Below are 13,837 nucleotides of genomic sequence, written 5' to 3'. Positions count from 1 at the left end.
AAAACAGATTTACATCTAAAAAATCGATCTACAGACACAGCACAGATCAATTCTCTGTAAAACATTCTCAGATTACAACAATCCCTTGAGATAAAGTACTCTAATAAATCTTCAAGTGTTCCAGAATGTTAAATTATACTGAGAATTTGGAGCAGGTGCGAAAACCATAGATCCATTGACTGCCCGGAAATCTGGCGGTTTATACAGCTGTGGTTTGCTTCCTGCATCTTTCAGCACCTCATGTTGCTATTATTGCATATATTGTAAAAACACAGAAAAACACAGAAAATGAAAATAGTGTTGAACTACTATAGCAATGCTTCCAAAATGGTTGGTAAACATGCCAAAGCATAGAAAGCTTAGCAAATGTCTCTAACCTGTCCGTCATTTCCAATACAGAAGTCATCAACTTTGTTAAGGTTATGCTTAGGGAACAGTACAGCAGTTCCTAGGGCAACAGAAGAATTTAACACTAAAAGTATTTTACCATGGAAAGCATTTGATCATAAAACTCTTCACCTTCTTAATTTTGAATAAAGAAATAAATATATACTTCAAATATAACTGCTCCAAACTTCTTAAAAAGTCTATCTTTAAGATCAGTACAAGTTAGTGTGAGACCTAAAAAGTGTTTCTCAAGTTGGCATCTCTTGAACGATTGTAACTGTCAGATATGGGACTTGGTGGCCCCGAGATACCAGTTTTAATCCTGTGTTCACTTGGTGTGTTAGAAATTAGAGAACTTAATGTATTAAAGCAGAAGGACAAAGGAGGCTGAAATCAAAATATAAGAGCTTAATAAAAATAGCACAAGTATTTTACCTGGTTGTTTTAAGTTGACCAAACAGATGTTTTAGGAAGTGAATTTCTCTAAAACTGTTCTTTTACTAAGATGACATTATAATAACCAGCTTCATAACCACATATATATTTGGCCTGCATGAATTACTTCATCTCTCTGCATATAGGAGGAGCCTCTTACCGTTATGCTCTTGTCATTTGTGTCACAAGTATGCAGTTCTCTGCTAAAAGCCAATATTGTATGTGTGCTGTTTTCCATGGCATATTCCAGATGGTAATCCTGTTGAGGGTCCTTTTTTAGTACTCTGTTTTCATCTGCAAAATAATCCTGTTGAATTGAAAAGGTGGCCCATTATTAAAATCTAATATTACATTAAAAATGAAACTTGATTCCAATACTGAAGCCCCTTAAAACAAGTCTTTATCTAAAATGCTGAAGTATCAGAGTTTGGTATCAAATGATAAATCTGAGGCACCACCGAACTTTTTTTTCTATTAAAAATCTCCAAAAAAGCTAGTCCCCTTGATAAGCAGCATAAAGAGAGTATTATAATAATACGGTAGCCACTGTTAGAAAACCACAACAGCTACTCTTATTGTAGACCCCAAAAGATCAGTGTATGACATTTAAAGTGTTATGGAGAAACTGGTCAGATTAATTTCTACTGATGGGTGCTTAAGCTTAAAAATATCGAATATACTTCTGACAAGATAATTTTACTCTTTTTAAAAGGACTTGTGGTAAAGAATTTCATCTTTCTAAATGAAGAACAGTCTGTTATCTTAAACATACACAATATTAAGCGAGACTCTTGTTTTACTTTAGACTGGAAAAATATGCCAGGGACAGTCAAAGTCAACACAAAATAACAAACAGCAAAAGGTAGCAGAAAGAGAAACAGGGAAGTGCAGCTCCGGTCAAATTCATAGCAATTTTAATACCATGCTGCCTGTACATAACTGCAGAAATAAAGACTGCATCCAATAAGCAAGAAGCCTAATATATCATAACTGGGATGTCATGAACTTTGGGAGAAATTACAGAAAGAACAAATTTCACTTACTGTTTGCATCAATGATATTATCATTCCCTCTTTTCCCAAGTTTTTCTTTGTTTTTTCTTCCCCACAAAAAGCAAACCTCTTGAATGAACACCAACTGGAATCAGAAACCCTACGGCTTAACTAGCAGAGAAAGCGCTGGGTTCATACAGAAGGTGCTGGGCTGGGGTTAGGTTGGGGTTCTGGCAGGGAGGGCTGTTTGGGAGAAGGATGCTCCCTGCCTGGGGTTCAGCAGGGGCACGGCACAATGGGGAAGTGGCTGCAGCCATGCCGGGTCATTAACCTCCTCACCCCGAATTCCTGCATCCCCGCACAGCTGGGACCCGGCCCTCCCTCTCCTCCCACCCTGGCCACCTGGAAAGGGCTGGCCGATGCCTCAGATGCACCTCCTCTGGTCACCCTCCTTCGAGTTTTAGGCTGTTTCTGCCCCGTTCGGCGTGGGGAGGGGGGCAAACAGACAGATCCATCTCCCATGCCCAACAGGCTACAGGCGGACACCATTAACTGTGCAGTGTCCTTCGCAAAATAACACCGTGCTGACTGCTCCTGAAAGGTGTTTACTTCTGGACCTGTTTGGACCGCCATCCACTTTTAGAGAGATTTGTAGCTTTCCCTTTTTATTAAAGTGGAGGTAACCAAGCTGAAAAATTGCCAGACATTATGTCCAAGTTTTTGATACTGGTGAAAGTAGCTGATACATTACTAATTCACCAAAGGATCATTTAGGAGCTGTGATCTGAAACTTAACTCCAGCCCTAGAAATCTCTGTGTGTGCAAGAGGCCACATGCACACTAGTCAGAGTTCACAAGGGAGTCTGCCTTTTACACATGTACAAACAACAGTATGCCCAAACCTTTCATTAAGGTATACTAATTTCGAAAAAAAAATATGTAAAATTTCCTCAGTCATGATGAAGTTTCAAGGAAGAAAAGGGTAAAAAAACGACCATTTTTCATCAGTATGAAAATATTCAGATTTAAATTTGTCTTGCCAAAACTACTGAAACAGTTTGGATTTTTTCTTTTCTGGAACAAAACTAAAATTAAAAAACATTGAAAGGTACCAAAATGAGTTTCCATATTTTTTTTTCAGCACCTCTCATGACTACAAATGAATTGGTACATATGTGAAAGAATGCAGACATGGAAAAATAATCACCAAAAACAGCAAAAGACGAGTCTGGGACCTGAAGCTCTATGCTGAAAGAAAGGGAACTGATGAGTTATGTTTGTTTAGAGAAAGAATTTGGGATTTGCTTTTCCAGAGGGAAATAACAGGCCTGTTCTGGGGTGGTAGTTGAACATGGGTACTTTATGGGCTCAAAATCCTCCACTTTGTAATAAAACCCTGTATCAGAGCTCGGAAAGAAGCAGTGTACTTCTATACACAACACCATCCCTGCTCTGAAAACACTCCTCTATGGAATCTCTGCTTCCATCTCAAAAATAGTAAGGGCTTGTCTGGACGAGAAATGGAACCTTGTGAACGTCAGCTTTTACTGAAGCATGATATTTTTGCTGAAATGTTACATTAAATTGGAGGAAGGCACCCTTTTATTCGATTACCCACACATTGAGTTATTGAGGAATACAAATTCAAGAACAGCTTTTCCTCATGTGAACAGTTGAAAGTCTTTGCCTGAAACCAGTGTGAAGGAAAGCTCAAAATTGTGAAGCAAAGTTAGGTGTGACAGTGAAATATATTTTGTTAGTGAACTTCGCCGTTTCTTAACAAGTCTAGAGAACACAGCTGTAACAAAAAAAAAAAAACACACCTCTTGTGATATAGCCCTGACTTCCACGAGCCTGCGGGGAGAATGCAAAAATAACTTTAAGAAGTTGTGTAATTAAGGTATTAGCTCAGATGTGCCTTAATAATGTGATTGTCAGTGTAATTATTTCACTTGCCTGGATGACAGTCAAAGACAGGTCACAACTGTGGCTCTGTGAGGGCTCGTTTTGAGGCTGCTGGGGAATGCTTCACGGAAGGTGGTCCCAAAGCCAAGGCCCCAGGAGGGGACCATGCTGCTCCCCACGGGAGGAGGGATGTGTTGGGAGAGCTGCCCTGCCTGCCTGTGCGCTCCTGCCTGCCCCGGCTGTCGAAGTTGAGCAGCAGCTCGCTCAGTGACTAACCTTAAATTATTTTGTGGGTAGATGTTAATCTGACCAACTAATGTTAATCTTTCCCATGTGAAAATTTCTGTGAATTAATGAATTCCTTGTCTCTACTTACTTTCTCTGCCTGATACAGGCCACCTTGAAACAGACCCTGAATATCAGGGTGCCGAGAATACCTGGGAAGCAAATTTATGTAGTGCCCAGGAAGGCAGAGATGTCCATTTATTCCCAACTACCACTCCACTAAGTGCATTGGGACTGCCCTAGAGGAATCAAGTGTGAGTACACTTGCCAGGAGCTATTTAGGAGTTAGTGAACAGCCTCTATTACTACTTTTATTTCCTTTGTTGAAAGTTATCCAGATGTTCATCACAAAAATAAAATCAAATAACGTAACAAAAAAAATTCTGAACAGCTTAAGATTTGATTGCTCAGCCTCTCACAGGAAAAGGGTTTGTTCACCAGTTGTAAAACAAAATACGGCCACACTGCCAAGGAAACATACTGATCTCTTTCTTTTCACAGAGAAGATTTTAAGTCCAGCTACACAGACTTTGCTCTATTTACTCATCAGAGCTAAAAGCCATTAAGACACATGTTTGTGTACAAAAGGTAACAAACAAAGGGACATTATAAAAAATGAAAACACACTGACAAACTGTGATGTCACATCCTTCTCAGCAGTATCTCGGAAAAGTAAGCAAAAGTTGGCTGTAGATATATCTATATAGATATACGTCTGTATCTTTATACATCTCCTATGCTTTCTTTCGTAGCAGAAAAATAGTAAATGAAAGTCCTGCCTCTATGGTACAAATGCAATAAAAATCACATCTGGACAGCCGACACTCCATTTAAGTCCTTGTGTGTAGTCAAAGGAGAAAGCTGCATACCTCTGAGGCCTTTGAAAAGTGACAGCACGGAGGGTGGATCCACCAGAGGCCAGAGAGGGGACACGAGGCATCCAGGCTTCAGCTGGACTGAGGATATCTAAATACGGTTTGAAAGCCTCTCAGGGCCAGACTGATGTAATACAGAACCCACCTAAATTCACAGGTTTCACTCATTTAATTCTGCAGAGAAAGGAGTGTGACATTTTCATCAGCAGAATTACAGTGCTTCGATATCTGTCACAGATGGTCTGAGACATGCCTTGTATTGGAACAGTTTATTCTTCCTATCAGGTAGGAAAACTCTCTAATGCGGTGACCTCTTTCACACAGATTTGGTTTTGCTACCCCATACAGTTATCTATAAAACCTGTCTTTTGTAGGATGGATTATACTGATACAAGTACCCTCAAATTTCATGGAGTCTCAGCAGAAATCCGCAATAACTATCAAGTCCTTAAAACTGAATTTCTGAAGCACTCACAGCACAAACTTCTCAACATGGATTTATGCACTTGCACCCAGATTCTTCAATTTCTTATACACACAGAAGTATATATAATACATTAAATGAAGGTAAAGTTTTAAAGTTTCACATCAACTTCACATCAGAAGCGTAAGCATTACAGAAAGAAAAGGGTAAAAAAACCATTTTGCTAGCATTAATATATATGTTAGTTATTTAAATAGCAAGTGTTTAAAACAAAGTTTCAGAAATTTTATCAGTCATGCTACATAATAACAAAGATGTTACTTTTATTTCAGAGTTTGCTTATGTAAACTGTTTACATGTGAAATGTTTAAAGTTTCTGTACTCCCTTTAATAATATTGCACAAAATGGCATTTTAAACTCTGGACTAAGTCACGCGATCAGTCAAGTAATTAGGAATCTCCTACCTTACATTACCTACAAGTTGAAGCAATATATGGAAAATGAAAAATCTTCCTGACAGTAAAAGTTATGTTCTTTTCCAGATGTGAAGCCAAACATGTTATACTGTTTTTCAGATCCCATTAACCACTCCCTTTCTTAAAAAAAATGTTTTGCAGCATATATGGTTTCTGATTGCTGATGATTGCTGTTCTACAAGCAGTCAGGGAGAATAATTTCTTAAGGATGTGAAAAGAGGCTCGTTTCTCCTTCGAGAATGTAAGCACAGCTGCAGAGGGAAGCCTGACCCCAAAAGCACCACCAGCTGTCATCACAGGCAGGAACAGGTGTTTATGGGACTCCCTCCCCAGATCTTTACAATGTACAAGATTGTTTTGTTTATGATATCCATTTCCCATCCTGAATTATATACAGCACCTTTCAACCTCAAGGAGCATAAAATAACTCTCAAATCCATCCCATCCAGCAATCGCCTTGCAGGCTTGGCTTGTAAGCAGCTCTGCTGCTGGGATTTATAGTCACCGCCCTTCTCTAACTGGGAGACCACTGCTATTTCAGCAGCAATTTTACACTGACAAGTGAGTAAAGGGACAAGCCAGGCATGGGAAATGATGGAAAAACAAGCTGTGCTGCAACTAGTCCTCACCAATGGTCAGTAGCCAACCCATGGAGTTTCAAACATCCCCAAACTACCAAACTGATGTAGAAGATGAGGGCTGAAGACGAGTCTGGCAAAAGGAACTGGGAAGCTGTAATTAAGATGAAAGGTGGCACAGGAGAGGCTCTATCTTAGTATAAATAGGATAGAGAAATTGCTATAGTACAACAAAACAACTGACCAAAACGCTTGTTTGAAATAGGCAACAAGCAATGCCTTTCCCAGTTTCCAAAAAAAACCCCAACTGTGGTTAACATTTCTCTTTTTTATTGTTGCATTCAGTTTAGATGGAATCCTGCTGCTCATGGTTCCAGCACACACTGGATATTACCACCAAAAAGGAGCTGGTTTTACATTGTATTTGGGAAGAAGCAAACAGGGCATGAGTTTACAAATAAGCAAACCAAACTTTGTGAAACCTCAAATAAATTTCAGCTTCAGTGTCAAGCAAAGATCTTACTCTGCTCTTAGGGAAAAGCTGAGCCCGCCCACAGAAAACTAACATGAAGCAGGAGTCTGAAAGCACCACTGCTCCACACAGAAACACCTTGAGAGCATTCTAGTTGACTGATCCAACCTTGAGATTGGCCCCAAGTGAAGAAATATCCATAAAAAAGGGTACAGCAACAGCAATCAAGCAGTTGCAAGAATTTCCTGACGTAACCGGGATTGGTAAATTCAGCTTCTGCACTATGAGCAGTCTGTTTGCAATTAATTTACTGATTTATGTTGGTTCTTTTTTACCTGCACAGCAGATCATCATGAAGCAATTCAGTCCTTGCTAGGAAGCCTGGGTCTCACTCACATGGGCAGTTGCGAGAAGCTGCGCACAATTCCTGGTACAATTTCAATTAAACTGGCTGAATGATACTGGAGTAAATGAGGATTATTTCCTTCAAGTGTACTACTAACTTTGACAAGGACAGAAAATTTTTACCTGTAACAAATAATTGTGAGTGTGTCTGCATTTTAAATGCCAGCATACATATATACACAAAGACACACATTTTCCACTTGTGTATTTACAGAAGCAGATGTATGTGAGTGTGCATGTACATAGATTTTCTTTGCAAAAAGAGGGTATGCATTTTTTACACATGAAACACAGTTATTTACTTAGAGACATGTCTTCCCTCATTCAAACTGTGTCATTTGAATACACTTCAGTGTATTCCTTATATTTAGTTAAATGCTGCCCAAGGCAGCTTCCCAGTAGCCTACAGCCAGCAGCGACACCCCTTGGTTTCTGTGGCATTCCTGGGCCATATAAAAATATCACTTTCCCCACACACAAATGAAAAACATCGAAATGTGGAGAGCTCTCTAACTTACCACACAAAGGTGTAAGAAGCACAAGCAGTTAGAAGTTGAAATACATCGCTTATCGGCGTGGATAATTTGACTTTGCAGCAGAGTCCCAAGCACCTATCCGAGTCTTTACATCAGGAACAAATGTTGATTTAAGAGGTTATATTCCAGCTATATCAGAAGCTATAAAGCTAGATTAAAGGCTGTCTTAACACAAATAGACTAGACAAAACATGTAGCAAAGTGTTTTAAGGGAAAGAAAAATCTGAAGTAGGAGATACTGCATGATCCAGCCTTCGAACTGCACTTTATCTCAAGGAGCATTCCTTACACAGGAGCCACATTTAACCTTGTTCTAATTACTTTAATTACTTCAATTATGAGAAAGTTTTAAATACACTCAAGGGATTTTCAACTATTAGTGATACTTGTTCCCAAAAATTCTGGTTTTGCCTTGGAAAATCTGCCTTCTTCCTTCTCCTAATTCTAAGATAATTGTTTATATTAAGAATTAAATCATTCCCCCATTATTGTAAGCCTCTGCATCACTTATGGTGGCTACATTTCCATCCTGCCCCAGGTACTTATTTTTGGGGAGCTGTAAGAAAATTTTGTTTTCTTGGTGTTTCCAAAATCCAAAGGAGAAGAAAAAATACCATAAAGAACAAAAAATTCTTGTGAAACAGCACCCCAAAGTCTGCAAAACACAAGAGCTACAGAATTCTTCTCATCTTTTGTTCACCAACTGTTGCTTCCCTGTCCTAACTATTGTACCTCTGAAAGGGAACTACAAAGCACCCAGCCAGTGGAGATGTACACTGGAGTGTCTCTTTATGCCCCACATCGAAGCCAAGAGGGACTCATTACTCATCTGGAGATTTTGCCCCAATGCCCAAAGGCATGAAATACCTCCAACAAAGCACCAACTGAGATATGTCAGTGTGGCACTCGCTTTGCATCTCTCTCTTGGTGCCTTTCAAGTTGTTTTCTAAACACTTCTTTTGTTGCTGTTGGCATGAGTGCACTTAAAAGCAGCATATAGTTAAGTACAGAGAATGCTCACTGTTTTCTGTCCTTTAAAATCTCTTCCAAGTACTTCCCTATGAGCAATTAAGCTAACTCTATGGGATACATTTGATAACAGATATTCTTTAGTTTGGGTGACAGTTAACAAGCAAGGCTGTAATGAATAATAAAGTACTTTTTAGTGACACACAGTCCCTATTCACCCTGAGCAGGGACTATTTTTGTGCAAGTTCAACAGAAGATTCTAACAATGCAACCCTCTTGTATAACTTGCACAAAATAGGCATTCATCAAGGAGGATTACTCTCCCCAAAATGGGGCTCTCAGCAGCTACGTGCTGTGGGTGGGGATGCACAATTCCAGACAGGGGTGGAGACCAAGGAAAAGGCATGGGTCTAGCATGAAAATGCATGCTGTGTCAATTCATAAGAACAAAAGAGATGCATTAAAAAAAAAAAAAAAAGAAAAAAAGAAGAAAAAAATTAAAACTAAATGTAAAAGCTAAGGCTACCCCAAGAGCCTTTAGGAAGAGTAACACGTGCTGCAAGTGACCATGACTATATTTCAAGGTAACATTTTGCTAAGTATGAACTCTCCTTCCAAGTCCACCCCCTCCCTATAGAGACAAAGGCAGCTTCCAGCTTTTCAGCACCAGCCCCCATAGGTATCTTCTACTTGTTCTTGAACATGCTCACTCAACCCCACCCCACCCCCACCCCCCGTAATTTGCCACCCTGTCACCACAGGGCTCTCAGTAACATTGACAAATAATTTGTTCAATGGTCACCCTCTTTTTCTCCTTCTGCTTGGTAGAGGTGCCTTCCTCACAACAGCACAGTAAAGCTATGCAAATATGTATGCCATTCATACTATGTCCTCTGCATCCTCCCAAATTATGTTTAGGTTCCCATTCCAAATACCAAACTTCTGAAATGTCAGGATAGCAAATGTATAATTCTCCAATGATTTAAATGCTCTCCAAAAAACTACTGTGGTATACCACGAAGGTTTGTTCTTCTTTCATGACATCGTAATGCTTTTCACCTTGATACATTTAGGGACAACTAAACGTCAGGCTTTCAAATCATTTTAGCCTTTACTTATGCCAGCCACTCTTTTAGCTTAAATACAGCTCAAACATGGAAAAGCAAACCAAAACAAAAAACTCATTACACCCAAGTTCAGGATACACCTAAAACTGAGGAAGTAAAATCCGATCTTGGATATCCAGAACTTTGAGTCACCAGATTTTTTCAAGTCAAGCGCTGCCTGCTGATGGTGAGAGTAACATCTCCTTGCTCTGAGACGATGAAGAATAAATGCCAGAGGAAATGTTTTCTCTCTTTTCTGAAAATTGGCTGAAGTTTTCCTCTATATTGATACACAGGTCTCCCACAAACTACGGAGTATCTGCTTTTACCTTTACTGATGGCTATAGTCTAACTACATTTACTTGTTTTCTCCCAGAAGAGGACTCTTCCCTACAAGAACACTTTCTATTTTTAAAGGAGAGAAAATTTGGGGGTGGGGTGGGAGGCTGAATTCTCCCAGGAGACTAGCCGTTTCAGTGCCCACTTGAAAGACTATAAAGGTGTTTCAGAACATCTTCTGAAAATCATGCCACTAACAAGCACCTCAAAACTTTCAAAGAAACCAAAAAATGACCCTTCTAAGAGTTTAGACCACGATGCACATTTTCCGACTGATGATCATGGAATAAAAACATATTTCTAAAACCAAAAAGAAAAGTAGGTTCTTTCATTATAGGGTGTACATATTTTATAGAGTGCAGCTAGGCATAAAACCACATACTTTCAAGGGTACTATCTATGAAAAATTATTTTTCAGTAGTAAATAGCATAAATGATGGTGATATACACTTAACACAGAATGCATTTTTTAAATATTAACTGTGTTTGTGTGTCCAGTAGAGGGAAGAATTAGGTATTATTGAAATAGCATTCTAGAACAAGTTACTCATTCTATAGCAATCCCTGCTGACTGGCCAGAAAAAGGCCTTTTGACAAATTTTGTTTCTTCACCGTCCTTGTTTCTGGCCTTTCCTTGATGGTGCAAGTATGGAAATATTTTAACGGAGCGATGTTTTAAAAGACCACAGTCCAGTTTAAAATGCAACCTTGCTGCCTAGAACTGAAGAAGGAACTGGGATGGAGAAAACCTTACCTTGCAAGCAAGCTTAACAGAAGTGTTTCTTCTGTTCCTTACCTACGCAAAAGTGCAACAAAATAACTCATAGCGCTTAGCACAGCAGATGTTTGTGCCCTAAATGAGCATTTCAGGAAAATTCCAGGTGTTCTGTAACAGGGGGCACTTGCCTCTTCCATCTCAGTTCTATTTGTCATGGGATACCAGTGAACAAAATCTTTGGAAGGAAAAAGAAATTTGCATGGGGCTATTTTTAAAGGATCCTGAAAACCTGCAAGGGGTGTTGAAAAGAGCCACAAAAGTTCTTCAAGTGCTGGGGAAAATGTCCTGCAGTGGGATGCTTAAAGAGCTCGATCTATTTATTTTATGCAAAAGAAAACTGAGGAGTGACTTGACTGCAGCATATAAATAACTTAATGGAGGCAGGATGCAGGGGGAGTAGAGTTTTTAATATAGTAGGGAAAATACATAACTGGAACCTGAACCCAGACAAACTAATATTGTAAATCAGGAGTAGCACAGACTTACCACTGCCACAAGCTATCAAGGGAAGTGATGGATCCTCCCTCACTGGATGTCTTTACACTATGTTTGGATGTCTTTCTAAAAGGCGTGCTTTCCCCTAACAGGATCTATGAACTAACAAAGCACAAAGTTTGTGTTTATTTTAATGGTTAATAGATGTATCTTTTGAAGTATAAGTCTCCAGAAAGCCCAGCCTTCTGTGAGCTAAACGTTCATTGCTCAATGACCAGAATTGGGTGGGTTTATTATTAGTGTTTTATTTAGACTAAGTTTTTAAGAAAAAATATCTTAATTTTGAAATAAGGAGAGAAAAAAACCTAAAAATCATCAGTCTGAACTTAGATAAGACAAATATATGCCTAAACTTCGTATACCAAATTAATGGGGGGGTGGGGAAACAGCAGCGAGAGTATATTAAGCATTTAGATTTCTTATGGCAAGATGTTAATAAAAGTCTACATTCTAAAGAAAAAGCTCACAAAATTTAAGCAGCAGCTTCAAAGCTCAGCTAGCTCTAACATAAGGATGAAAAGATTTCTCTTAGACCATACTCTTAACAACTGGGTGTTAACTCTGCTCTCAAATTGCCTTCTAGAAGTTATTATTGAGGAATTGGGGGCAGTAAGATGTCACGCTGGGCTTGATTCCCCTTTCACCGACGCGTGGGACGAGCTGTCCCTGCTCCCCTGGCCCCAGAGCAACTCCTCTAGGCTGGATCTCAGGTCAGTGAGAGGGAACTGAAGGTGCGGGTCCCTTCCCCTCTCACGGCTCCCACCCCACCAGCCACCAATGCCTCTTGGAGGAGATGCTTTGCTGGGAGCACCAGCGGAGCTAACGTCCCACACTCCTGTTCCCAGCTGTAGCCCTGGCAATGTCTAGACAACTACAGAAACATACCTAGAAGATTATGCCAGTGCAGCTGAGCTCCTGTGAGGTTGCTTTACCGGACCAAGAAGTACCAGGAGTCCCTGGTTGATCTAAAGGACTCCGTAAGTGCTTTTCAATATCTGAGTCAAAACACCTCCAAGTGAGGAGAGGAGAAACACCAAGGACAGGAGCAGCACCGGCTGTGCCCCTGCAGATGAGAACACCAGCAGGCTGGGAAGCTGGTGGGATCGTGCCCTTGTGGCTGTGGGATTACAAAGAGCAAGCTCAGGCGGCACCAGGGCGGCCAAGCTCCATCACCCGCGGGCAGGGCGAGGGGGAAGGTGCCGCACCTCGCGGGGGGACACTGCCATCCCTCCTCTCTCCTCGGCTCCGGGCTCGGCCGGCCGGCGGGGAGAGGGTGCCCAAGGAGAGAGAAAAGGGCTGTTGCATTTTCTGGATAAAGAGGAGGAAACCTGACACCTTTGACGAAACCCATGTAGAAGTTTAGAGGGAAGGTTGGCAGGGAGCGGATCGAAAAGGAGTAGCTCCTCCGGGGGCAGAGTTACGCGGAACAATAGGGATAACCAGAAAGCTGGAAGGAAGAAGCAGAGAGGTACGGAGATGAGGGGCGAGGAGGCTGCAAAAGAAAGAGGGGCAGGGGAAGAGGGGCGTCCCGAGAAAGAAACTGCGGGGGGAAGGTGGGCGGACAAAGGCGACCCGGGGCGCGGGAGCGGGATGCCGGGAGCGCTCTCCCCCGGCAGGGGCCGGCGGCTTGCGGGCGAGGGGAAGGAGCCGGGCCTTACCTGCAGGTAGGGCTGGCCCCTCTCCACGCCCCCCACCACGATGTCGGCCGAGGCCATGCCGCCGCTGGCCGAGAGCCCGAAGCCCACGTAGCCGCGGGTGCGCACCTCCAGGCGGAAGGCGAGGGCGCTGCCGCGGCGGCCCCAGCGCAGGCGGTAGGCGCCCGCGCCGTCCAGCACCGCGCTGTGCGGGTAGCTCCGCGGCGGCGGCCCGGCGGCGGCACACAGCAGCCCGCCCAGCACCAGCGCCCAGGGGCGCAGCCGCCGCATCCTCCCGCCGCGCACCGGCGGCCGCCTCTGCCTCAGCGTGTGCCCCGGCGCGCGTGTGTCCGGGCGCGCGTGTGCGTGTGCGTTGTGTGTGCGCGGGGAAGGGGGGCCGGGTGCCCCGGTCACCCCGCCCCCGCTGCGGGCGGCACCGTGCCGGCCGGCCCCGTCGGGGCAGCGCGCCCTCGGCAGCCGCTTTGTTCGCTCCCCGCCCCGGCCCGGCGCTGGCTGCCGCCCCCGGTTCCCCCGCGCCGCCCGCCGGGGCCCGGCCCCCGCCGCGCCGGCAGCACCTGCCGTGCCCTCGCCGCTGCTGCGGGCTCCCGCGGGGGCTTCACGGGAGGCGATCGGCTCACGTTAACGAGCGAAAATCCTCCTCCCGACGGGGGCGGCGGAGAGGAGGCGGCGGACGGGGCTGCCCCGCTGCTCGCTGGGACCCCCCGGCCCCGCGGGAGCTTTGACT

The 13,837-nt window shown here is 42.9% G+C and overlaps 1 protein-coding gene across 1 annotated transcript in view; it reads right to left on the bottom strand.

Moving 5' to 3' along the window:
- Positions 1–13,495, bottom strand: part of MOXD1 (monooxygenase DBH like 1) — a 51,482-nt gene extending 37,987 nt beyond the window's left edge. The window contains exons 1-2 of the mRNA XM_055713448.1: positions 13,117–13,495; positions 983–1,129 (exon numbers count right to left, since the gene is read on the bottom strand). Of these exons, the coding sequence (XP_055569423.1) occupies positions 983–1,129; positions 13,117–13,383 (414 nt within the window). The 5' untranslated portion in view covers positions 13,384–13,495. The remainder of the gene's footprint in view (positions 1–982; positions 1,130–13,116) is intronic.
- Between the last annotated feature and the right edge of the window lie 342 nt (positions 13,496–13,837).

Source organism: Falco cherrug, chromosome 6, assembly GCF_023634085.1.
Source record: "Falco cherrug isolate bFalChe1 chromosome 6, bFalChe1.pri, whole genome shotgun sequence".
NCBI classification, from domain to species: domain Eukaryota; kingdom Metazoa; phylum Chordata; class Aves; order Falconiformes; family Falconidae; genus Falco; species Falco cherrug.
The sequence above is the reverse complement of the archived record's forward strand: the minus strand, read 5'-3'. Positions and strand labels throughout refer to the sequence as shown.